Source organism: Phasianus colchicus, chromosome 1 (genome assembly GCF_987193195.1).
Source record: "Phasianus colchicus chromosome 1, bPhaCol1.hap1.1, whole genome shotgun sequence".
NCBI classification, from domain to species: Eukaryota; Metazoa; Chordata; class Aves; order Galliformes; family Phasianidae; genus Phasianus; species Phasianus colchicus.
In genome coordinates this window covers 37,460,821-37,487,967 of record NC_143436.1, presented here as the reverse complement: position 1 = coordinate 37,487,967, position 27,147 = coordinate 37,460,821, and the positions used below count along the sequence as shown (strand labels likewise).

At 36.8% G+C, this 27,147-nt stretch overlaps 1 protein-coding gene across 1 annotated transcript in view; it reads right to left on the bottom strand.

Annotated features, from left to right (window-relative positions):
* TRHDE (thyrotropin releasing hormone degrading enzyme) overlaps positions 1-27,147 on the bottom strand; it is a 208,174-nt gene that overhangs the window by 117,252 nt on the left and 63,775 nt on the right. Inside the window, exons 4-5 of the mRNA XM_031589702.2 lie at positions 6,571-6,725; positions 903-1,016 (exon numbers count right to left, since the gene is read on the bottom strand). Coding sequence (XP_031445562.2) covers positions 903-1,016; positions 6,571-6,725 — 269 coding nt within the window. The remainder of the gene's footprint in view (positions 1-902; positions 1,017-6,570; positions 6,726-27,147) is intronic.

Genomic DNA, 27,147 nt, shown 5'->3' with positions numbered 1-27,147 from the left:
ATTCCACAGAAATCTCAAGCAAGCATTCTATATTCCAAATGACTTCTAAAACAAAGTTATTCCACATTTGTTGAACTGATTATGTGAAGAACAAATGATGGATGATTTGAAGATAAAATTCAGTGTATAAACATTGTCATCTACAACATTTCACTATGCTAATATCATAAAGGACTGCCAGATTCTATTGCATTCATAATTAGAATGATTACATTGTAATTCAGGATGTGTTTTTCATAAAGATTAAGAGAATGAGTTTTAATACAACCAAAGCCAGGTGAACCAAGTAAGTTTACCTATATAAGACAGATGTCAGTTCAGATGAAGATTTGTTTTCCTACTTCAATTATAAATTTTCCTACTGCAATTATAAATCTAAACTTACACCTACAACAAAATATTAAAATACTACAACGAATTTGAACTGCACAAGAAGCATATATAAACAAGATTACCCATACAACAATAAGGGTAAACTTAGAGAGAAAAGAACAGAATACTCTAAGAAAACATATTTTCAAGTTCACAGTATGTTTTAACCAAACGTCTCTGTTACATTTTTGATCTGGATTAAATTCAATGTTCTGTCTATTTTCCTAAACAGTCCATGTTAAATCATAACAGCTGTAATCCAAAATGTTTTTCAGCAAAGAGACAGTAGTTATTTTAACACTGGGTTATGATAGACATGACCTTACTTCTTTTGTAATAAATTGCAGATTACACTTTTGGAATGCTTTCAAATTATTTCACACCTTGTGAGTTTGCTTTATTGGACATCTGATACTTTCATGCATCATTTCTTATTTTTCAGCAGTCCCTGTCTATAACAGAAGCAGGAGTACACCAGGAAAGAAACCTTGCTGTAGAGTTTCAGTAAAAATGAAATAAAACACACATACCATGTTCCATCCTGGGTAGAGGTAGTCTGTCCCGATAAATTCAAAATAGTGAGCAAAACCCTCTTTCAACCACACATCCTCCCACCAAACTGGAGTCACGAGGTCACCAAACCACTGCAAAGAAAGTTTAGATAAAAAAAAAAAAAAACTTTTAGAAAATCATGCTTGCATATATCTCACTTATACAGAGAAGATTCTTCACAAGTTTCAATAAAAGCAGTAGCTTATACAAGCCATTCAGAGGACAAGCAGATTTTTTTCATATAGTATTGAATTAAGCCTTTTTACAGGATGCACATAAGTTACTTAAATAAAATACTATAAAAGAACTAGTATGCATGGCATTGCTTTACTTATCTAAAGTAGATGCTCACCTCAGTTTAAGGAACTAACCCATACAATGAGAGAAAAATGTGAAACCAGCTTATTTGAACTAGGAACACCTGGAAACTTCACTATGTATAGTGTGAATATTTAAGAACTGGAAACATAAGCTCTCTATTCCAGGCCTATATTTTACCATTTCTTCCTCTATAAGGTCTGCCTGTTAAGATTTACAACAATACTGACATTCATTGGCCACTTTGCTAAGGAAAGCCAATTCATTCAACCCTTTCTGTGAGTAAGCCTCAACCTTCTCGAAGCAGGGAGTTTAGCTGGGGTGTAGCCACAAACCTATCATGGCAGAGGACACATAGATGTCACAAAGATTTTAGCCAGAGATAGAACGATCGCCAGAAAAGGAATGGGGACAAACAAATACAGGAATTCAGACGTCATCAATTCTACTGCTCACAAATCACTCTTATAAATGATTGTAACGACTCTGGGCAACCTGGGAACATCTTAATACAAGTGACAATAGCAGAAACACACACACATTATTATGGAAAGTTACTTCACAGTCTCCGGAAAATCTTTTGCCAAAAACCAAACTTTTGCTCCTGGAAACAAACTTATTTTTAATGTGATTAGAAGAGAGTCATTATTAATCAACAGAAATAATTTTGAGCTTTCATGTAGTTTTAAACTGATAATAAATAGAAAGGGAGAAAATATGTATTTGAGAGGAAGGCAACACATCTGAGGACAGGTGCTGTCGCTGAGACAAATGCGAGAAGAAAATGAAGGAACATGGGGTTGGCCAAGTAAGCAGTTTCTTTTCAGGATGATTGGCATATCTGAAGGCTTTGTCCAGCATCTCAATGAAAGATCTTGCTTCTGTGCACATCTTTGTTAAGGGAGAATAGCGCGCGGGGAGGATCAATGCCATGACTACGATCCTTCATGAAATGAACACAGGAGCTCCAAAGAATAGATGACAGAAACAGAGATTATCAGATTGCCACACAGTGTTAAGTAAATAGGATTTGAAGGAAAAATGAAGCGAGATGAAAAATGAACATCAGCAGCAATGAACTGAAGAATTTCAGGGTAAAAGATGAGGTTGACAAAAGTCTTATTCACATGCTAAGTGAAACAAACTTACTGGATAGTGGATGAACATAACATAGCGAAGGGTTATTAAATTAACTCTCTACAGGACCAAAAGAGATAAAGATTGATTTTAATAATATTTATCTGAAAAGGTAAAGAACTACTGAAAATCTGTTGATGTATGTAATGCACAATTTTAAAAGTAAGAGTACTACCAAAGTAGTACAAAAAATATACTTTTCCTAGAACACATTGGCTAAATGATTTCTAATGCTAAAAAGCTTAAACACAACATTGCAGTGTTTGTGTCTTGAATTACAAGACTGCTGAACAAATTAGAAACCAGTAACAGTCAGGGTATGCTACAACTACTCAGAGAGAGGTTTAAACAGTAAAACTTATCAAGTTTGTAATACATATTCTTACAACTTAAAAGAATTTGTAAAATTATTTGTTAAAGTAGAACAGTGAAGTATTTTAAAGTTAGATTTAAAAAAAAAAAAAAAAAAAAAATTTGACTTAAGAAGGAGCCTAGCTTTGCCATCTTAGCTGAAAAGTGGAAAATATGAATTTTGCTGCGTTCCCAATATTTGATGTCAGAATCAAGTATTTCATTTATTCCTGTAGGAGATTAAGTGCTTATTTAGTGATGACAAAATTAAAAGTTTTCATTGTCATTTAATCATCCAGGAGGAAAATTACTTAACAGGAATTAAAACAGCATATAATACCAGTATGAAAATGTAAGGAATTTGCCTAACTAGTCTTGAATATCATAGAGAATATGACTGTTAGAGAAAGCAGTCCCAGAGAATGCAATTAATGAAGACCAATATTCAAGAAGAATTGTACTGTTATCATCCTAGGTGTTACGTGTCTGAAAGGGAAACATTAAGTGAAGCATTTCATTTAAGTAATTGCTCATTTATTTATTTATTTGTGTGTTTGAAGAGGGACTCTCTTTGCCCTGAATGACAATGTTATTTCTTCTCATTTTCAGAAAGAAAAATGAATTGAAATATATTGGTTACATAAATTGCTTGTTTCCCTCAGTTATTGTGTTTATCCTGATACAAAAGGCATTTACCTTCATTACAGACACACTGAAAAGGTACTCCTTCCCATGCACTTTTCTTACAGGTTATTAAAAAAAAAAAGCAGTGGCTTAGGGTTTTTTAATTTTCCTTCTGCATCCATGCATGTTTAACTCAAGTTTTGTGCTCAGGGGGGAGAACTAACAAAAAATTATGGTGATTAAATTCAAACAACTTTTTCTTCAAAGGCTGTAGGTGGGGTTGATCTGTGATATGCAAATAAAATGGATTGCTAATTTAACAGAATTATTTTAATAAATTATGGTAATTATTTCGAGCTATTAACTTAAGATGCTATAAATATGTGTGTATTGACTAATATATCATTTGTGTTCTGGGGATCGGAGAGAAAGCTTTAATGCAGAGATACTCCACCTTCTGCCAATTATTAATTTTTTATTAAATACTTGAAGTGTTCTAAAACATTCAAGCTGTAATATCAAGCACTAATAGCCTAAAAATGATGAAACTAAAGCTAGCTGCATTAAATACATCCTTCCTAAAACTTGTACCTAAAATAAGAATCTAGTCAAGCATTACAAAGTCACCTGTGAAGAAATCAGGCAAAAAATTCTCTTTTGAATTCTTTGCACGTGTACTTTGACGACCACAGAATTTCTTTGTAATTCTGCAATGATGCCTCTCTGTTCTAAAAACTGCAGTTCACGACCAAATGCATATAAAGTGCTCAATCGGTTTAGGAATTCCAATCTTAAAAAGTCACACCTAGTTTACAATCCCAATTCTTAATTTTATCCATTTCTTTGAATCTCGGGAATATCATTAGCAAAACATTTGCTGTGTTTCTGTAAGGGACAAAGGTATCATATGGCGCAGTTCCATACTGTACTACAATATGCTGTGTATGTATTCAAATAGACTTTAAAATCAAAGAGCACTGTATGATGAAACAGGACGACGATATAGTTCTTCTTTAATAACAAAAAGAAAAAAAAAAACCACATATTTTAGGGCAGCTCCCTTTCATCTTATTGAAATCTTCAAAATTACATTAAATATAAAGTAAAACTGTAGACATAGAATCTACTTTTGGCAATGTCAGTAGAGATTTTCATTAGTCCTTGTTTTTCAGTGTATAAAAATCAGTTAAGCAATATTCCTGAACCACCACAGTTTAGAAGATTAGGCTATGAACAAGAGAATGAAAAATATATTGAATAATTAACCATTAAATAGCAGAGGCAAGAGATCCTGGGCCCAATCTGGCCTCAGTTCAACATACAGCAAAGATAATATCATTTATGCTCCTAACCTACATGAGCCACAGTTATAGTTTCTTTGATGAAACTGCAGCAGAAAACACTGGCTACAGAATAAATGATACTGTCTTGGCGACATCAGTGTTTTGTGGCATGCATTTTTGGAGGGCTTCTGTCTTTAAATTTTATTTGCAGTTGAATGATCTGTATTCTATGTGACTCAATTCTGCATTTAAAAAGTAGAAATATTATTTCTTCCCTTTGAGTATTAATTATTGTATCAATTTGCCCACTAAGATGGCTGAGCAAGGCCTTGATATGTCTAATACTAAAACAGAAACTGCAGCAACAAGAATGAAGGAAGATACTTCTGATTAAGTGAACATTACTGGAAGTAAAATGAGAACAGACACTAAATAAGTTTCTCATTTGCACTTTTAAGGTCACTTAAGAGCACACAGCTACCATAAAATAAACTCACATACAGTCTTCTCCAACTTCGATATCCTCTGATGTTCCCAAAATAATACACCGACAGAGAGGCTCAATGAGAATCAGTTTCAATGAAAATGAAACAAATAAACTTTGCAAGCTACTGATGTTATAATTACCCACATATTACATATAAACTGCTTTGGAAGGAGAGGAAATTATTTCAGCAGTGAAAAAAATAACTGGAAGTAATGGAATGACTTCAGAAAAAGGAAGACTTGAGCAGAATGCAAAGAAAAATTTATCAACTGTTGGATTTAAAGAGTTACAGAAAAGGTTCTGAAGGAGTCTGCAAAAACCCTGTACTCAGGAACACTGAACCCCACACTAGAAAAAAAAACACTACATGGTGGAATGTAATACTAACCAGAGTTGGGATTTGATGACCTAATATGTGTTTTCCACATCTTAATCCTCAGGCACCGTGATTTTTCTAGCTGAACAGTGTGCTACTCTATTGTACTGCACAATAAAGAGCATATAACAAAATAAGATGATCGCACTGAGAACAAACCAGCAATAACTTTCAATTAAAATGTCATGTTTTAGCTGAGGATTTAATATTCATCTACAGATTTAATGTGAAACATGAATACGAACCAAGCATTATTATTTCCAGGTTCATCTACCATAACTCTATTATGAAGGCTCCCTTTTATATGGTACTTATATTTTCAGAAAGTGTTAAGAATATGCATTGCATTTTAAAGAATACTGTGTAAAGCCACAGATGTAAGCCATGCTGATTACACAGTGGGATTTTAACCCGAGGGCTATGATTATGCCTGTTACAAGTATAAGAAAGGGTTTCCTGGCCCTCAAGCACATTTCTTCAATAACATTTGCATTCAACTCAATATTACTAAACAGTCGTAATGTGTTTAGTTGGAGATAAGATGGAAGAAATGTGAAACAAATTGTAATATGGATTTATTACAAAGTTTTTTTATTGATAAAAAGGTTTCTGTACGTATAAAGACTCAATTGTCCATCATGAGTGAACGGAGGGTTAATACCAAACTTAAAAAAGGCTAAGGGAAGTGCATGTGTACGTGAGAGGAGCTATCAAATTGATTTCAGCCAAAGCATTTTTTGACATGATTGTGTAATTCAGTGTGAATCGGCTACAGTTCTGCAATAAATTCTTTTCTACAGTTATCAATGCGTATAATCTACCGAACAGCACACAAAACACATAGGTTAAAATCGTACAGAAGATAAGCAAGTTCTTTGTTACTAATTTTCTTCTTTATCCCCATTCTGACTCTTTCCTGTTTTTGCATTCTCATTATGTATCTTACAGATCCTCCCGTTATTTGGACTACACTCACAATAAAAGTTGTAACTGTGCAAATTCATTTTCAGTTTTGAAAAGGGACACATGGTTTCTGATCTAAGTACTGTGTATCTGAACAGTTCAAATACCTGATGACATAGCTCATGTACAATGACCATGGTGACATCCAGCAGGTATGATATAGAAGAAATGCTTGGATCCAGTAGTATCCTTTGCTCCACAAAAACACTCAGTCCCCAGTTCTCCATAGCAGCATAGGGATGTTTAGGCACAGCTAACAGATCTGAAAACAAAGAAAAAATATGTTAACTTCCTTTGAAAGATATTTTACTGAAGAGCTATTGTAGATAAAGCCATAAACAATCATTAAAAACATTTTAAATAACATAAACGTAAAAACAGAACTGTTAATTTCAGCTCTCTAGCATTTCTACTTAGGAAACATTAATAAAATATCAATTTTTGTTCTTATATCACTACCTGTTAATGATAGTTATTTATGTAACAGTATTTAGTATTTTTAATTGAAGAAGTTATCTATATAGAATATAGATTATTTTAAAATATCTTGATGTTGATTTACTGATGAGTTTGATGCTACTTCTCATGTTTACTACACCACAATCAAAGCAGTAATACAGATTTTAACAAAAGTATTGTTTACCTTTTCATTAAAGTGACTTCTTTATGAATATTTTTCAAGTCAAACTATATGTAAGGATTTACATTAGGGGAGAACTAAAGAAATCTTGTTTCATAACAATCAGAAAGTTCACAAGCTGTTCAGAATCCCCTTGCCAAAACGAGGCATTTTTCTGTACACAGAATTGCTAGCAGCCCCTCTGAGGATGGAGTAACTGACAGCCCTGTTTCAGTTCCACAGGCTGGAACAGTGGTGCTAGATGCAACCAAAGATGAGTTACTTCAGCTTAATATCCAGTAAGAGGTAAAAGAGTATGAAGAAGATGGGAAGGTCTTCCATCTTATTTAAAAATAAAAATAAAAATAAAAATGAGTGACAGGAAATTTCTCTCAGTGGCAAGAGGTTCAAGAAGACAATATTACAATGGCTATCCAGATGCTAGTAAAATCTTACAGAAAGTACCTGAGAAGAAATTCAAATTGACCAGTCTGGAAATAAAATTAGAGTAAACTGATATAAGAAATAAACAAATACGCAGTGCTGCTCCACTGCAAAAATACCTGAAAGAGCCTAGAAACAGCTTCTAAGTCTACAAGAAGCCCAGTGCAAATCAGCCAGACTTTTGGAAGCTATACTATCACGTCAGCATGGTGCTCATTTCTAGGTGAATTAATTAGCCTGGCTTCTTAATTAATTAGCCTGGCTCATGTACTCTTCTCATTTGGCTGTTACTTCTGTTTCCAAAGCCAGTTCATTCATAATCAACACACGTAGATTTAGGCAGTGCTTCACTGTGTGGGATGAATGATCTCTGGATTGACTTCTCCCAAAGAAGTGAAATTATGACTTGCTTATAGACAGCAATTCTATTACAGCACACACATCTCCTACATTTTCCTATTTTGGTTTGTTTAAATACATGGTAGAATTGGCTTGAAGAACAACCTGACAGCAGGAGCTCTACTTCAGGATTCACAGAAAGAAGCCACGGAAATATCAGGAGTAGATAAAGAACTGAGATATATTTCAGTATTCCCCAAAAGGGGAATAAAAAAAAAATTTTTTTTCAAGTAGTAAATAAAACACAGACCTCAAGTGGAAGCACAGAGAGAGCATAGCAACTACTTCCAAATACATAAAAAACCCTGAAAATAGCCAAATTGCAGAGAAACTACAGAGGATAAATAACAAATATTCATATAAAGGCAAACATTAGAACAAGAACCTAATTAAAGAGAGCAAAGCAAAAATCCAAAGCATGGTGTTCAAGAAGAGATTGCCAGTTAATTCAAATTTACATGCTTTAACTTTCTTCTTCAGTTGAAGCTTGAAACATACTACTTTTATAGAATAACTGCAATTTGTTATTACTAACATGAAAAATTCCTGTCTGTTATACAAAGGAAGGATAAGCATTAAAAGATGACACAAAGGCTACAGGGTGAAATCACTGAACTTAATGGCAAATATTCATTAAATTTAAACAGGGACCTTTTCTATTCTTAGCTCTGTAAAGAAAGCTGTAACTTTTCCTGCAGTGATTAAACTTTCATTTAAAAAGTATCTTCAGAAGAACAGAAAGAATGATTCTAATTTACTCCCAGTTTTCAACAACTCCTTTCAAATCAGCAAAATGATACACAAATAAAACTACCACAAAAGAAAAACTATTTCATACTTGCACTGATTGTTTTGCTTCCTTTCTCTCTTTTGCATTCACTTGAATTTTCTGGTCTTTCTTGTCAGTCATAGCAGACACATTTTGTTAGTGTCAGCAAATAATAAAGTGAAATAACGCTGTGGCACTGGGAAACTGAGGTCTCATGCTGTTCAGGAAAGGAGTTCACCCCCACCTTAATACAAAAGTATTTATTTAGCTTATTACTGACTGTTTCAGTATTTGTTCCATTGGTAATGGTCTGCTGGCTTAGATGGATGCGTGGTAGCACTGACATACCTGTAAAACCCTCTAGTCTGACTGATGGCTAGCTGCCTTCCAGGCAGACAACAGCAGAGAAATACTTTCCTCTTGCACAATGCCATTGCTCTGCAAGCCTTGACATTCCTTTCACTCATCAGCTAATTCACTGTAATGCCAAGAAGACAACTTTCTTAATCTCCAGCAACTGACAAACTGGACTCTGAATGTACTTGTTACTACAACATGAGAATTCCTTTTCTTCTCATTGTCCATGTCTAAAATCAGAATTCCCAGTCTTAATGTTAATTCAGAAACAAAATTCTTCAGAGGTCAATCTTGACTGATCACCAGATTTCTACCACCTTTAAACAAAATCCCCAATCTGGGTCCAAGACAATCGTCTGTACTATTATCCGAGGAGCAAACATATTTCATTTCAGAGAAACAGTGCTTGATGTTCAAGTCTCATCAGAGGAATTTGCATTTTCCTCTGTCTACTACACCACAAAAGAACTGAGGAAGGTCTCTAATGGTCCTCAAGGTGACACCCACTAAGGCTTAAAGATAATTTTTGAGGAGCAAGGTACAAAATGAGGGATGATGATGAACATTTTGATACAAACATTATTCACCCATTGTATTGCTCAAAAGCATTCTACACTAACTGCAAAAATGTGAACTACTGAATATATAACAGCTTGTGCACATGCTGTATCCAGTTACTCTGCACAGTATTTAATTAAATTCTTTGTAAAGCACTCGTGAATGTTTGATTATGTAGATATTGCAGGGGAAATAGAAGTGCTTGTTATTGCTTGCAGAGAATAATATCCCCATGCATCATAAAAGCGTTACTTGAGATTTCCTGATACAGCAGTGCAGAGTCCTGTGCACCACTGGAATAATAGAAGGTTTCCACCTCTTGGCCTTCACAGAGACTAAATTCATGACTCTGAAGTAAAAACTAAACAGCTAAAATAAAATCACCACAAAAGCCATCCAAACTAAAAGGAGTCGGAACATCACATTAATGTATGACAGTGGCACAATTACACAGATTCAAATTATTCAAATACAAACAGATATTTCTGAAATATGGTCCTGTGCAAATCTCATTTTTCAGCAGTTCAGGTTACAAGAACTGTAAATAGCTCAGCAGCTCCTTTTACTTCCAAACATTCAATTAAGGCATCATAACTATGTGAGCTTAAATCAAAATATAATTGTCCGACATTATTAGCAAGTATCATCATAGTACAAAATAGAAATTAGCAATTCATCACCTAACTTGGTCACAAAGAAAATCCACTTTCAACGTGACTACCTATTAATTTAACATTGGTATAATATGAAGATATGACATTGTTTTTCTCTTTTTCTTCTCGTTTATAGTATTAGATTCCCCAACATCATTCTAACTTTAAATGAGAGCAGAATTAGAATTGAATATGATTAAATGCAAAACAAGATGCAACTGTCTCAGAGTACCCTGAATTTGAAGTTTTTTCTTTCACTTCATCTTCTCCACCTCTATCATAACAGTATGTTAACCATCTTTGTTTTAAATGTTTGAACACACATCCTTACTATACATGACTGTGACTGTGTGCACAAACACAGTTATCCACACAAATGAACATATTTACCAGTAGATACACTGTGATCTTGTATTAGCTGCTCAATGAAATGTAATCAAGGGATAGCACACAGCACACAGAAAGAGCATTACATTTCTTGTAATCAAGGAGAAAGAAAAAGCAACTACTGAGGAAAAAAAAATATATATATAGGGACTACAAGCTTTCTGTAATCAGATATGGTAAGTATCCCAAATGAATGTAAGAAGCCTAAAACTCTGCAACTTTAGACAAGAACATACAGTGAGAAAAAGTAATTTTCTGACACACATTTTTACACATTTCCTTAATAAAATTAGGAAGCATACAGAGATAAACTGTTCACTGTGTGAACTCCATGTTTTTCTTTTCTAAACCTCATATCTACTTCAAAATTTAGACTAAAAATCTGAATTTACCCACATGCCTCTTAGAACATTGTTTTCACACTTTTCTTCGGAGAGGCTTTCTTCAACATTTCAAATATAGATTTCTTGATACTAGGTATTTCATTTTTTCATAGTGACTTTGACTAATTAAGGGAAACTTTGTCTAGTATCAGGTAATTTTAATCTTAATAAATGAAAATCTCAAGTACGTTTTTGCCCTTTCACAATGCTGCATAATGCAATCAATAGATTTATTAAACCTCCCTGAAGGTCTTGTGCAAACGAATGCTGTTGAACAAAAATACAAACTATTTACTAAAAGAGTTTATATTTATGCCACTCAGATGCCTTAATCAAAGGCATTTCTTTATTAATAGTAAGTAGAACGTGCTTTTCTGAAACAGAATGCCATTCAATAATTTGAGGAAATTCAATGATTTTAAAGAAAAAGCCAACTACCAGAAGTGGCAGCATGGGTTAAAAATCATTATGCCAAATGGTAGATACTGTAAGGAAATATACAGATCGGTGACTCAGAAAGAACTGATAATAGCCCTCATAAGAAGCGTCAAAATTTGCCACTCAAAAGCTTTCTTTCCTGTATTGTTTTCTTAGTATAGCAGAGAAATATGTACCAAAGAAAGCAGGTTTTCCTGATATATGTACTTTCACTCCTTTAAAAGGTCTTTAGGGAAAAAAAAAAGCCATTCCAGGCCTAGAAGAAATACTTCTGAAGCCAATAGGAGGGTCTCCACCTGACTTCAACTGCAGAACAAAGCACAACTAATGGATTCAAATGCGTACTTTGAGACATGTTAAAGAGACTGATTTCAGGAAATACTAAGTATACGTTCCCTGAAAACTAAATCACTTGTATTACCTGACTTCAAGCACTTAGCAGCTGGGTATCCTAAATTAGTTGTCTTTTTAACTTGTATTTTTATTTAAACCACTACTAAAGAGTATTTTGGTACTTTCTGTACGTGAATTATTCAAACACACAGAAGTTGCAGACCACCTGGATGACAGGTGACATGGGAACTTTTTGAGTAACACTTCTGTTTGCCCAAATGCTTTTCCTGGCACGGATTGTATCTTTAGGGCTACAGCACTGATGTCCTTCTACAAGCATGACACTTAGCAGGTGCACATGGATGCGAGCCTGCAGAGTTAATGCAAAGGTCTAAACCTGTTTGCCATTATTTCAGTCAAATCAAATTGCTTGTTGCAGACCCTGAGGAGAAATCACTGACACACAGCAGTTTATTGCTGGTATTTCTACTGCTTCTTATCGTTGTACAAAGTATTACTTAACATTAAGTGACATAAACAATGGGTGGATTTCCAGCGTGGTTGATGTGAATAGCGGATGGTTAATAAAACGTGAATACCAAAGGTTCCAAGAGGGAAAAATAATGTGGGAGAGAAGGGAAGAATAAGCAGAAATATAAAAAGAAAACTGCTATTCTTCAGGCGATGGAGCCTTGACTCTGGATGATGGCTGGTATACAGCTTAAGAAAATAGAATGGAAACCCGTTGATTTTATTTGACTTGCATATTATTAAATTGCTTTCAATTTTCATAATCCCAATCTATAGATCATTGCTTTGTTATTTCAAAGTGTATCAAATGGTTCAATGTTGAAATGAAATATGAATGCAATAGCCCATTGAGGCTGAATTATGTATCATCTTGGTTGTATCGATCTCTACATGAACAGTGCCTTTCATCTAAATAATACTTAGATCATTATGAATTGCTGCACAATAACAAACAGGGACAAAAAAAAAAAAACATCTTTCACAAAATTTTTAGTAAGGAACAACACAACAGCGTGTCATAGAAACCTTTTTTTCCTCAGCCCTCAGCCAGATGTAGGTACTCTAAACTCTTCTCATACATTCACTGGAAAAAAAGTGTTACACAGAACTAAGACACAGACTGAAACAAACTCAGTGTTCAGTTTCTCTAAGTCACAGTTCTAGGTACAGAACACATACCACATATGAACAGAGAAAATGCATTCCCATTCTCAATACCAAAATATTTGGAGAGAGGAAAAGATGAGAGTGACTTTTGTTGCCTTCATAAATACCATTTCTAACGTAAATACTAAAAGCATTGACATGATGGAAAATTGCCAACAGCCATTTTCCTAACACCACGGTTAATAGAGCATGAGGACTCCACTGCTGAAAACAACACACTGCTGATTACTGAACACTTACAGTATGAATACTGCTGCAAAGAAAACGATCAAGGGTCTCTGCTTTATTCTTGTCACTGCAAAACCAAGGTGCAAATACACAGAAAACCTCCAGAAATTCTTATTAATTGAGAATTACAATACAATAATTTTTTCTTCTGCCATAAATGACATAAAACTGATTTGCATCACAATGATAAGGACATAGATATTTTATTAGAAACATACTCTGTATACTTAGATTTACCTCTCCTGTTTGCTTCAAGTAAGATTATATTCGCAGACAATGGGCACATTTTAACAACAACAACAAAAAAAAGTATGAATAGGGATTTGGGAAAGATAAGTAGAAGTACTGCATTACCATTGTCTCACAATATGTAGCACAATATTCCACTCAGAGAGCAAATTACAGTGTAGCTGATCACATGCACTACATCTGAAGGCAATGTTTTTGTGGATAATGTGTATCATTTCTCTTCTCCTCTCCTCCAGAAGACGAAGGAAGAATGGACTGACAAAAACTCAAGGATAGCTCCTCAGATACTAATTTTGATCTTGTTGCTTACAGTAAGCTCTAAAATAAAATTTGCCTTATATTTCTACACAAATTCTTTAGACAATAGATCACCAGGATAGATTTTCACAGTATGAACTACTCATGCTCTACTCTTGCTGAATAGTTAAAGTTTAAAACATTTTATTAGAAAACTTTTCTTATTAAAGTGAGCACGTATCTACCCTACTCACAGGTTTAATACAAGAATAACTTTCTGTGACATATCACACAAAAATATTATCCTGAAGACTAAAGAAATACCAGTAACAGAGGACACAATCATTCTGTTCCCATGCAAACCCACTCCGTCCCCTCCTTTCTTGTGCTTGAGGATGTAACAACTTCCATTAAGTCTTGGAGTAGAGTTGATATTCATCCTGACACACCTGAAGGCTGTGCTGTCATTCAGTGAGACTTGGACAAGCTGGAGAGCTGGGCAGTAAGAAACCAGATGAGGTTTAACAAAAGCAAGTATAGAGTCTTGCATCTAGGGAAGAATAATTGCATGCACCAGTACAGGTTCAGGGATGACCTGCTGGACAGGAGCTCTACAGAGAGGGACCTGGGTGTCCTGGTGAATGACAGGTTGGCCTTGAGTCAGCAGTGGCCAAAAAGGCCAATAGCATTCTGGGGTGCATTAAAAAGAGCATGGCCAGCAGGTCGAAGGAGGTGATCCTCCCCCTCTACTCTGCCCTGGTAAGGCCTCATCTGGAGTACTGTGTCCAGTTCTGTGCTCCTCAGGACAAAAAAGACAGGGATCTCTTGGAAAGAGGCCCAGCAGAGGGCCACAAAGATGAAGGGCCTGGAGCACCTCCCCTATAAAGAAAGACTAAGTGAACTGGGTCTGTTTAGCCTTGAAAAAAGAAGACTGAGAGGGGACCTGATCCAGGTCTATAAATATCTAAGGTGTGGGGGGCAGAGATGCGAGGCCAGGCTCTTCTCAGCAGTGTGTGGAGACAGGACAAGGGGAAACGGCCAGAAACTGCAGCATAGGAAGTTCCGCACAAATGTGCGCAAGAACTTCTTTACTGTGAGGTGACGGAGCACTGGAACAGGCTGCCCAGGGAGGTTGTGGAGTCTCCTCTGCAGATATTCAAGACCTGCCTGGACACCTACTTGTGCGACCTGGTGTGGGGAACCTGCTTTGGCAGGGGGGTTGGACTCGATGATCTCTGGAGGTCCCTTCCAACCCCTACGATTCTGTGATCCTTTCAAGTGGCTCACAGGGACAACCCACTGAGCCAGTAGGGACAAACTATGAAAGTCAAAGCTAACCTTCTTGGTGCATTGAGATATCCTGAATACATTTATTCATCCATTCTCTTCCAGATCCGCATAAACACAGGCTACCAGCAACATGCTGTGTGCACTGTTACCCATCACGTATGAAAAATCACAATAAAAAGCAGGAGTGCAAGAGTCTAACAGAAAAAAAAAGCAGCATTCTCCACGTGGTTACTTGGGATATCTCACAGCTCTTGAAGGGCTAGAACCTGAACTTTGAAAAAATGCAACTTCTCTGATGCAGCAAAGGCAAAGAAATAAGCAGAATGAAAAAACAGAGCACCTGAACTACCCATTGGGTCTGAAAATCTAAGAACAGTAAACAATGGTAAGAGATTTAAATGGTGACTCATTCTGTACCTGGAATCAATAGGGGAAGAGAAAGGCAGTTGTGGTTTCAGATATATGTGACATGTTTAATAGTTTCAATTATCTCAGAGTAGAACCCAAACGTGAAAATTCATTACAAAAAAATGGAAGGATACTGCAATCCACATAAAAACTAAACTCTAGAAGGAACATATTTTAATCCGAAGTTTTAAAAGAAAATATGCCATAGAGAAGTTGGTGACTACTGCAAACTTAAGCATACTAAAGAAGCGTGGCAAGGAGCTAATAACAGCTGAGAACAGAAGAGGCTGTAGCAGAACTTGGAACAAGGACACAGAAATAAGGAAAAGTTGAGTCTGCCATCAACAGCAGTCATCTGAATAAAGTATATAGAGATGAGAGATTTCTGACACAGTGAATAAGACTGATAACCCAATATCCCACCAGAAATGAAATCTGAGAAAGAAAATCATGCAGAGCTCAAAGAACACAGGAACTGCACACCCAGTGACAATCAGGACTGTCAGTGAGAATAGTGATCAGTGTGAGGGAAGAAATACTGGAAAGATTATAGGTTAAATCACTTCATGGATGAAATAAGTATATGCTGTTGACAAAAGGTGATAATGACAGCAACACCAACTATCATTTCCTGGGTATTTCTATGATACCTAAATGCCCTAGTGTATGGAATTGTTACACCTCAGCATAAAACACGCCTTGTTAGTTCCATTAAATTACATTTAAGCCAAATTAAGGTCAAAAGCAGGTAAAATTTTTCAATAATTTTCAAAACAGACAGCTCTGTAACAAATGCTTATGACAGGCTCAGGTCTGTCCTTTTCAATACCTTTATTGACGACCTGGATGAGGGCATTGAGTGCACCCTCAGTTAAGTTTGCAAATGACACCAAGTTGGCAGGAAGCATTGATCTGCCTGGGGATAGCAAAGCCCTGCAGAGGGATGTGGATAGGCTGGATTGCTGGGCTGAGGCAAGACCAAGTGCCAGGTCCTGGGATGAAGTTCATCAAGACCAAGTACCAGGTCCTGCACTTTGGTCCCACCAATCCCAGGCAATGCTACAGGCTTAGGGCAGAGTGGCTAGAAGACTGTGTAGAAGAAACAAACCTGGGGGTTTAGTCGATGGTTGGCTGAACATGAACCAGAAACATGCCCAGGTGGCCAAGAAGGCCAAAGGCATCCTAACATGTATCCAAAATAGTGTTGCCAGCAGGAGCAGGGAAGTGATCATCCCTCTTTACTCAGCTGTCATGAAGCCACATCTCAAGTACTGTGTTCAGTTTTGGGCCCTTCACTACGAGAAAGACATTGAGGTCCTGGAGCATGTTAAGAGAAGGGCAACAAAGGGTGAAGGGTCTGAGCACAGGCCTTATGAGGAATGGCTGAGGGAGCTGAGATTGTTCAGTCTGGAGAAGAGGAGGTTCAGGGTTACCTTATCTCCCTACAGCTACCTGAAAGGAGGTTGTAGTGAGGTGGGAGTCAATCTCTTCTCCTGTGTAAATAGCAGTAGGATTAGAGGGAAAGGCCTCAAGTCATGCCAGGGGAGATTCAGGTTGGACATTAGAAATGTTTCTCTCCATGAGAATGGTCAGGCACTGGAATGGGCTGCACAGGGAGGCAGTGGAGTCAACATTCCTGGAGGTATTCAAGAAACATTTAGATGTCATACTGAGGGACATGGTTTAGTGAGAAACATTACAGACAGGTGGACAGCTGGACTGGATGATCTTACAGGTCTTTTCCAAACTTGATGATTCTATGAAAATTACTAACAGATAAAAGAAAAAAAATCTATACTTGATATATTTTCACTAATCCATACTCTCATCTGTCCTCAGTTGGCACTAATGAGCAGGAAATCATGGTTTCAGTTCTTGTGCATTCCTTGTGTTTCATGTTTTCACTTGCATTGAAAAATGATTCAGAAGTCCTGGTCTGAGAACTCATCTGCAAGAAAAAAACTCAAAGACTGTTTCAGGAGCAATCCTCCCATCACCCTCAGATCTTCACATTCCTCTATGTCCTTCGGTCAAGTGGCAACAGGCTTTTAGCTAATTTTATATTTGAAATGTTCCTGGGACCCAAATGGACAATATTTTATCTCAACACCTTCTATTTCTCAAATTTCCAAGACACAGCCTGTCCATTCTTCTTAAACATACTTGTTTACTTCCAGGGATATGTAAATAATTTTTAGTCTAACAAAAAGGTATCTTCCATATTAAACCGGCTAGTAAGTAGCTTTTTAGTTCAGCCACTTCGATGAAGGGATAAAAACATTACATCCTTCCTTTTCTAATTCATATGCATTCTTCAGGATATAATGTGATTTTCACTGGAGCCAACATTCTGCATCAATCTCTATATTATGCAAAGATCTAAAAAGAACAAAATGTATGCAGCTCATTACTGACTGCTAAGTGAGACCACGTACAACAGTAATGAATAACTTTGGGACAGCGGTGGGCTTGCAGCAACAATCCCCAAGCAAGCTCACTGCTCTCAAAATCAGAGAGTACTGTAAGGAAACGACAGGATCTAACAAGATAACAAAAAAATCACGTCTTCCCTTGCTTCATGCATAATCCACAGAAAATATACTTTTATTCTTTGGAATGATATCATAGCTGACCAAATTTTTGCAAAATGTAGCTTTTTAAATAAGTGATTACTGTAAGTAGTACCAGGAAATTCCACTTGTGGACTTCAGAGAAGTCTAAGGAAAGGCAAGAATTGGAAGTATTAAACAAAGGTCTCCCTGTATTCCAACAGCCAATTCAGAAGCAGTATGACAGGAAACATAGTGCTTGGGTATACTTAAGTAATATCAGTAAAATGCTCTAATAAAATGTCTGAGGTTGGAAAGGTCCTCTGGAGGTCCATCAGGCCCAAGCTCTTGTCATGGCACTGGGCTCCACTGAAAAAAAGTCAGCCCTACTCTCTTAGCCATTCCTTGTACGTGAGAAGCTCTAACCTCTTAATCTCAGAGGCCCCTTAATGAACACTCTCCAATAGCTCCATACCTATCATGCACTGGGAAGCCCAGAACTGAACACGGCACTCCAGCTGCAGTCTCACCAAAGCTGAATAGAGGGAAAAGTTCACCTCAACCTCACCACACTAAATCCTTCTGAAGCTCAAGATACAACTCACTTTCTTTCTTTGGTATGAGGAGGCAGTGCTGGTTCATGCCCAGCTTAATGTCCATCTCCAGGTCCCTTCTGCAAAGCTGCTTTCTAGCTGGGCAACTCAAAACACGTGCATGTTAGGGCTTTGTTTATCCTCAGGTGCAGGGCTTTGTGCTTCCCTCTTCCTGAACTTCATGAAGTTCCTGTCAGCCCACTTCCTGTACCTAGAATTTTGTCCCCAGAATTTTATCTGTAAGTGGATCTGCTTCCCAGACAAAATTAATACAAGAAGGCATTCAGACAATGCCAATTTTCTGGTCAGAAGAGGAAGTTTCAGATACTTGTGAAAGTTAGATATCCTAGATTTAACACAATTTACACAATAGATACTTTAAAACTTCAACTTGTAGATGAAGTTCTTCCTCTAACACATCTTCCAAATTGTAGGTAAGGTTCTTCCTCTAACACATCTTTTGGTTAATAGATACTGGAGGCTATGTGCCTCCTAGCTGGAGGCTAACTAGTTAAAAAAGCAAATACTAGCTCACTAGGACACTCATAGGTTTTTAATCACCAGCAGTTTCCTTGTTATTCTGGCAAGCCAAGGTGCATTTTCTGAATTTTTATAGCTTTAACCTGTGGAAGGGGAGACAGTGAGTAAGGGAGTGGCAGGGATGAGATTTATCTGAAGCATAAAAGAGGAAATGAAGGCAGAAGACATGAGAGTGCATGAAGTATTTTTCTGCCAGTTGCCTTGCAAGCTTGGGTTTCTCTAGGCAATTGCCTCCCCAGAGTGGTATTGCTTTTAGCTAACCAAGAGAATGCATTTTGGAGTATGTATAATGTACAGACATACAGTGAAGAGATTACAGGACTGACCCTTGTCCTACCATTGCAACTTCCATTAGCATTACCAGTTCAAGAGGCTGTACTTTCACGTTTTAAAGGAGCATCCACAAAGAGGAAGTCGTACAGTTTCTCTGCTCAAATCAAACCTAGCTGCATCCATCTTTTACCTAAAAATTTTGTAGCTTGAGAAACATCTATTCAGATATCATTTTTTTAAGTGTAATTATGTAAGAAATGCTGAATAAAATTTGTTATTTACCAGATGATACACTACCAATTATTTTAGGGTTTTTTCCATTTAATTGGCTTTAAATGGAGTTTGGAATAAAAACTCAAAATGCAGGAAAACAGCATTTTTAACATGAGTTTAATAAAACAATTTAGCTTGATATGGACATGGAGAAAAAATAACACTGTATTTATTTAAAATGCACTCATTTATTATCTAAAGTACTACCTATTACAGATGTGTAATGACATCTCAAACTTTTATCATATTGAGAATTTAAAAAGGATCACAGTGCTATTAAATAATTTGAGGAAGCAAAAAGGATGTTTGAACAAGGCTATGAACAGAGCCAGAGTCTTCTCTTTACTGAGAAGACTCTTTCTTCTCTGCAACCTCAAGTTCCCATAGCTGAGACCTGACCCACAGGAAATCCACCCATGCTAAAGACTTCAGTGCAAGTTCACATCACAATCTGTGGCTACAGTCCTCTTCTCCTGACCCCTTTCTTCCAAGAAAATTCTCAAACGTGCCCTTTTGGGGAACTGATTCCAGAACACAGTACAGCTCAGCTCTTGTCAGGGAAACAGACTTGGAGAAAGGTCAAACAAGACAATTATAAAAGACAAAGAGATAAGACCATTATAAAAACTATAGTAATATTTAGCTTCAGCATCTATGACTAATAATTTGAAATATAGAATCATCTACATTCAGAGATGCAGTTCAGTCACACCATTGATGAATCACCCATCACTGCTACCTGCAGGATACAAATTAAACAGGTTTCTTCAGTCAGCATGTCCTTCTTGATTTCCAAACTAATAAATCTCACCCTCTCATAATTTTGTTCTCCAACATAAATTGAAAAAGGAGAGTCAGCTTTCATGTTTTTTCAGCTCTAAGTTGAACAAGTCATTGAGCAGAGTAAATCAACACAAATAAAACTTTATTTTTCCAATACTACCAAAAACTGATATAGCACATCAACGATCCCTATTTTATGGAGTTTAGCAAAATATCTTTCCATATTTCGTAGTCCAATGTTCTTTGAAATGTCAAAAGCAAGATTAAGCAGTTATTATTGTATAATAATTAATATATTTCTAATTTAGAAGAGCATGAAAGAACATAGGTCAGTCAGGTATGGAAAAAAGAAAAACGACTTGCAATCAGTTAAAATTTCAAGATAATTCTTTGTTTGAAATTTAAAATATGAAAACTGTTATTTAAATGTAATGCTTTAGATTACAGTACTTTATTCACTTGTACTGCATCTTTGCTGGAAAACATACTTCTGTTGCTGAGCATGTTTTGTTCAGAATGTTACTTTGGACGGTACCAAGAAACTTCTGTAAGGTTCATATTAAGTTACCTTTTTCTGTACTCAACATCCACAAGAACTGAAAGAGGCTATTCCTGCATCTTCTTCAGTCAATCTGTTTCAAAAATTTTAAAGCAATAACCATAGAGCTGATAAGGTATCTTGGAACACCAGAAAAGCACCATTTTGAGCTAGAAATTGTTTAGTTATTAACAAGAGATGTAAACACTTTAGATAGTCTTGCATTTTGCCTCTCTTAAAATCTTTACACAGAACTGCCACAGAGAAGTCTTCACGAACTCTGGGAACCAATAAAACCTTGGAAGGATGGTAGCTTGAGGATTACTAAAGGAACAGCTTTACATGGTGAAGTCCTATTTGAGAGTAAATTATACACAGAAAAGGGAGTGACAGAGAATGCAACAATCACATGAGCTTCAAAGATGGCAAAGAAAAAACTGGCAGTTAAATAAGCATGATTAGCAGAAGAAGCCATTAAAAAAAAAAAAAAAAAAAAAAAGCAAGTTAAAGTGAAGGAGACAGAAATGTGGTACAATCAACTGCATCTACCCGATAACAGAAACTGAAAACCCTTCTTATCAGTCCTTTTATTGGGTACAAGAAAGACACTAAAATAGGTGTAGCATATTATTCCCCTGAAAGACCATTCCAAGTTCAATCTTGTCTATGTCCAATGTTATACTGCCGAGTTACAAAGTCTTGGAGATAAATACCTTCCCTCTGTACCAGTAGCCCAGTGAATACATAAACATTCCCAAGTGTACAGAAATCACAATGGTTTCCTGAATAGAATTTCATTCCCTGCATCATAGATTTAAACATTAGAGTTATATTAAAATTATACTAACGAACCATGACAAAATTAGGTTCACAAACCTCATCTAAACTTGATGACCTATGAATAATTTACATGAAAATAATACAGTTTTCATTTTAAAGTGCTTCCTTTATAAACATGCTTTTATTTCAAAGTAGTATTTCCATACCATCTTGGTTCAGTATTATTTACAGAAAAGACAGTTTCAACATTCCACTTAAAAGAAAAATAATCCAATTAAAGATTTCGCTGCTTCAGCAGTATTTGAATGAAGACTATAAAAGACCATAGGTGTCTTTATTTTCAGAAAATATAAGAATAACTTGCATGATGAAATTACTGTAAAATCTATTAGTAGGTAGAGAACAACCTGCTAGGTCTTTAATAAAATGACACTAGGCAGGTCACTGCCCATTTAAAGTGTGATCCAAGTCTTCAGATGAGTGTCACACATACAAGTGTTCAAACAGGGTATCTGTGGACATAATCTCTTGAAAGCCACTTGCATTCCCAGACAGCCATAATATTAACACATCTTGTTAACACAAAATAATACTGTGATCATAGTATCACTACTAAGGCTCTTCTGAAACTATGTCAGCACAGCTACAGCCCCTTCTGACATACAACATAGAGTAGAAGAATGACAACAGCAAAATATAACAACAGAAGCCACCAGAGAACATAAAAGCAAAGTTTAAGAATTAACAGCAAGGTTATCCACCTAATTCATCACAGGAAGTCAGTTAATATAGTGTTTCTAGATTTCAGCAAAGTTGAAGATTTCAATACTATTTCTGACAGTATTCTCCTGGACAAAATGTCCAGCATGCAGCTAGACAAAAACACAACATAGTGGAAGAAAAATTGGCTGGCAGCTCAAATGCAAAGAGTAATAGTAAATGAGGCTACGTCAGGCTGGCAGCCATTTGCTAGTGGGATTCCATGGGGCTACGTTATAGGGCCAGTTCTCTTCAATGTTTCAATCAGTAACTTGGATACAGGACCTGAAGGTATATTAAGTAAGTTTTTGGACAGTGCAAAGTTGTGAGGATGACACTTTCAAGGGTAGAGAGGAGTTGCAGAAAATTCTTGAAAAATTAGAGTTCTGGACAATTACCAGACATATGAACTTCAACACAAGCAAGTATCAGATTCTGCACCTTGGACGGAGCAACCCTGGCTACTCTATACAGACTGTGGAACAAGAAGCTGGAGAGTATTCCTGCAGAAAGGAGTCTAGGGGTTCAGGTTGAAAGCAAGCTGAATATGAGTCAGTAGTTTGCCCTGGCAATTGAAAGGGCCAACCATACCCAGGGGTGCAGCAGGCTCAGCACTGCCAGCTGGGTGAGGGAAGGGGTTGTCCTGCTCTGTGCCTCACCTTGAGCACTGTGTGCAGTCTGAGTGCCACAATATCAGAAGGACATAAAATACTACAGTGTCCAAGGAGGGCTACGAAGATGATGGTCTGGAGAATAAGATGTGTGAGGAGCAACTGAGGTCCCTGGCTGTGCCCAGCACAGAGCAGAGGAGCTGAGGGGAGGCCTGAAGCTCCTCACAGGGAGCAGAGGGGCAGCGCTCAGCTCTGCTCTGTGTGACAGCGACAGGGCCCGAAGGAACGGCATGGAGCTGTGTCAGGGGAGGGCAGCAGGGGGTTGGGGACAGGGTCTGCACCAGAGGGTGGACGGGTACTGGAACAATCTGCCCAGGCCAGTGGACATAGCTGCCAGAGTTCAAGAAACATTGGAACAATGCTCTGAAAATTGTTTGAATTTTGGGTGATCCTGTAATAGAGCCAGGAATAGGACTCAATGATCCTTACAGATCTCTTCCATCTCAAGATTTTCTATGATTCTATGACTGATTGATAAAGAAGAGCCTTTCTTCCTATCTTGCTTAAATTTATGAGTGTAACGGCACTTCAGTCCTAGTAGGAAGAACATGAGGAGCTTGAGAGAAGTCAGTGTTACCGCTCACTCAGTTCAGTTACTCAAAAACCAAGAACATCAAAGATGTGAAGGAAGGGAGATGATGGAGAATAAGAAAGGACAAAAGTAAGATAAAAACCTAACTCATTTGCTATCGCGTAATTCCCTCAGCATATCTTCCAATTTTAATCCCATTGCTTCAGAAACGCCTGAACATATTTGACTCATGCCAAACATACCTCAAAGGAGCAGAGATTAACGCAACAGGTAGCTCAAATAACTTGATACCTAAAAGCCAAATTTGCATAAGACAAATTTATTCATTCCATAATAACTAAGAAAATAAGTAGAATGTAACATATTCAAGAAACTGCTGCCTTGAGATTATTATTTTTTTTTTTAATGAAAGAAATATTAGCTAAATAATTTATCTTGAATTAAAATGAAACCACAAAAGAACAACTGGTATGGGATAAGAATTTAATAACCCTTGATTCTAGAACACTTTTGTATTCTGGCTCCTATCAACACAGTTCAAATTACACTGACAATTCAGTGGGCACCATGAAAGTGTTCTTAAAGACCTTAATACCATGCAGAGAGTTCTCACAGTCCTCTAGTGAATTTACTCAGCTAGCAATCCAAGTCATCACATTATCCACACTGCAAGTATGCAAAATTCACACTGAAGTCTACAAATCAAGTTCTCCTTTACACTGAAGACATCATCTTCACTTTCTAAAAGACAGTCTGTAAAATAGCCATAGTGAAAAAGTGGTTTTATGTTCTTCCTGGTCCCTTTTCAGTGTTAGAACAGCACTTAACAGTGTTCGTGCAAATGTAATTCACATTTAATAAAACTAAGAACTTGCTTAAATCAAATGATTAAGTATATGGAAGATCAAAGCCTAGCACTTTACTAGGAATACAAATAAACTAAACAAAGATAGATGAAGACAAAGGACAGACCCGGGATACTTCCATATAAATTATAAATCTACAGGTTTAATGCAACAATTATGTCAATGGAGGAGTCACCTCCTTATCTCAGTTTTACTTGATGAAAGTCACAATACAGTATTTCTATAGGAGAGTTTGTTTCAGTTTAATTTTTTCCTGCTATTATTTAGGTGCTCCCCAAGAAGATACTTTACTCTTAAGTCAATTTTGTTCTCTCTCATTTAACAAATATTGATTTTTTTTCCCCTGTTTGCATTTCAGACAGATCTAAAACAAGAAGGGCTCGTTTTGTTTACTACTTTCAAAGACACTGAAACTTCTCTGGCTATATGACGTACAAATCCATAACTGTGACTAGTTCTTTATGGCTATCCCAATTTCATATATATATTTTTCCGTCTATAATGCTCCCAGAGCTATTTAAAAGAAGTGTGAAGCATTCTTCTTCAAAGACAATAGATATGGTACTTCACTTTGCATTACCAGACATGGTCTCACTACATTCCTTGCTGTCTGCTCTGACGAGGAGTTCAGCTATATGTCAGCTCACAGCTATTACGATGATGACCAAAGATAGTCATTCAGAGAGATAAATTACTAGAGGCTTCAAGAAAACCAGCTACTCTGCCAGAACAAAATAAACAATAAATTTTTTTAGTGAAAGGTCTCTTGCCATAGCTATTTCATTTACCAATGAATATTCAGTGTACAGTAATAGCACAAATTTCAGTGGATTTAATATGCTTGACAATGTTGAAAAAAAATTTATAACTTACCCTTTCAAACTTCAGCACTTGAAGTTACAAGTAAAAAACTTCATAAGCTTCAGACAAAAGCTGAACAGTCCATACCATCACTTCCTAAAGATCACATTCATTCATTTAGTATTCAATGTTGTAGATATTCACCTTTCTCCAGGTAGGTTTTCTCATCAATTCCAATCTAATCTATACAGTTTCAGTAAGCATACCAAGTAGCTTCATTTGAAAACAAATGTTCAAATACAGTGAATTAATTGCACACATTCTATAATCCACTGAAATGCATGGTGTAACACGATGGAAAGTGCAGCAATAACAGCAGAGCAGCAAGGTCCTAGGCTGCAGCAAGTGAGGACTTGCTCAAATGCAACAGCCATGAGTGCAGAAAGAAAAGAAAGAAGCTGCTTACCTTCAGAAGGCCTCAGATATACAGGAATCCCCAACAAGCTACTCTTATCTCCACTACCAACCCTCAAGTGAGGTCTAGGAAGGTTTGATCCTGGCTCCACCCCTTCTGGTCACTCATGAGCATTGCATGCACCTGAGCCTTCCCACCAGGTGTTCAATTACTGTTTCAACAACGACTAAGCATGAAGACAAGGAGCCCTCATAGTAACAAGTTATCAGAACAACTTGCTACTTAGGCTGTACGATAGTATTCTCTCAACAGTGATAAAAGCTGTTATTGCTATAGATCCCATCTACTCAGATGTTTTTTTCGGAGTCAAAGAAATGTCTTGACTTGTCTATAGACATCTAGATTTTTCTACTAGGTCTGCAGAAAATCCAAGCTTTTCCGGATATTCTGGCCTCCTCATAATTCTCATTATCAATTCCAAAATCTCTCTTCCAGCTCATCTTATTTTTTCCTCCCATTTTCCCTGTTGACCCTGTTGATCAGAATCCTTTATTCCCTTTTTGTCTGCTACATTTCACATCCTCAGATGTATTTCCATTATTCCAATTTACTATGCTTGGATGCTGGCAGAGAACTAAGAGAAAAATGAAGGAATAATTGCACCTAGTGTCCCACAAGAAAAAAAAGTAGTGGCATCATCAACCCTCAGGAGGCTTTCTCCTACCAAGTTGGATTTTCCTGTGCTGCCATGAGGTTTCACCACCTATTTGATGACAACTACTCTTGTTGAGGGAGAGATCTGTACATGAAGCCTTAGCACACGTAAGGGATTCTTTTGTAACAAAACAATATGGCATTGTCTCTGTGAATCTGCCATCAGCTAAGATATAGGATGTATACACTCAGGATTGATGAATGAACTTATCTTCTTAAATAGTTTCTTGGAGCAAGTTTCAATTGAGGTAAGGAAGAAAGAGCCGGAGGGTCATCTGTCCTTAATTTCAGCCACATGTATGTAATCATACACATGAAATAATCTTCTGTGTAACAGCTTAATCAGCCTCTCTCCCACAGCATCAGCAATTACATCTTTTTTGCTGCCCCGCTAACATATCACACTTGCTGCCCTGTTAGTGTATCATGCTGACATGCCAGGAACTTCTACTTAGGTCAGACTGGCACAGATCAATAGTAATTTTTTTCTGATTCAGTTTACAAGATGAACCATGAGAAGACTACGAGGCTTATTTGGGAAATTTTTTAATACATTTCCAGATACAATGAAGATTTTCAGTCCTCCCGCTTTCTATGCAACCTTTGAGGCTTCTGCATTTTGTACCAAAAGTTTTAAGTATGCTGTAA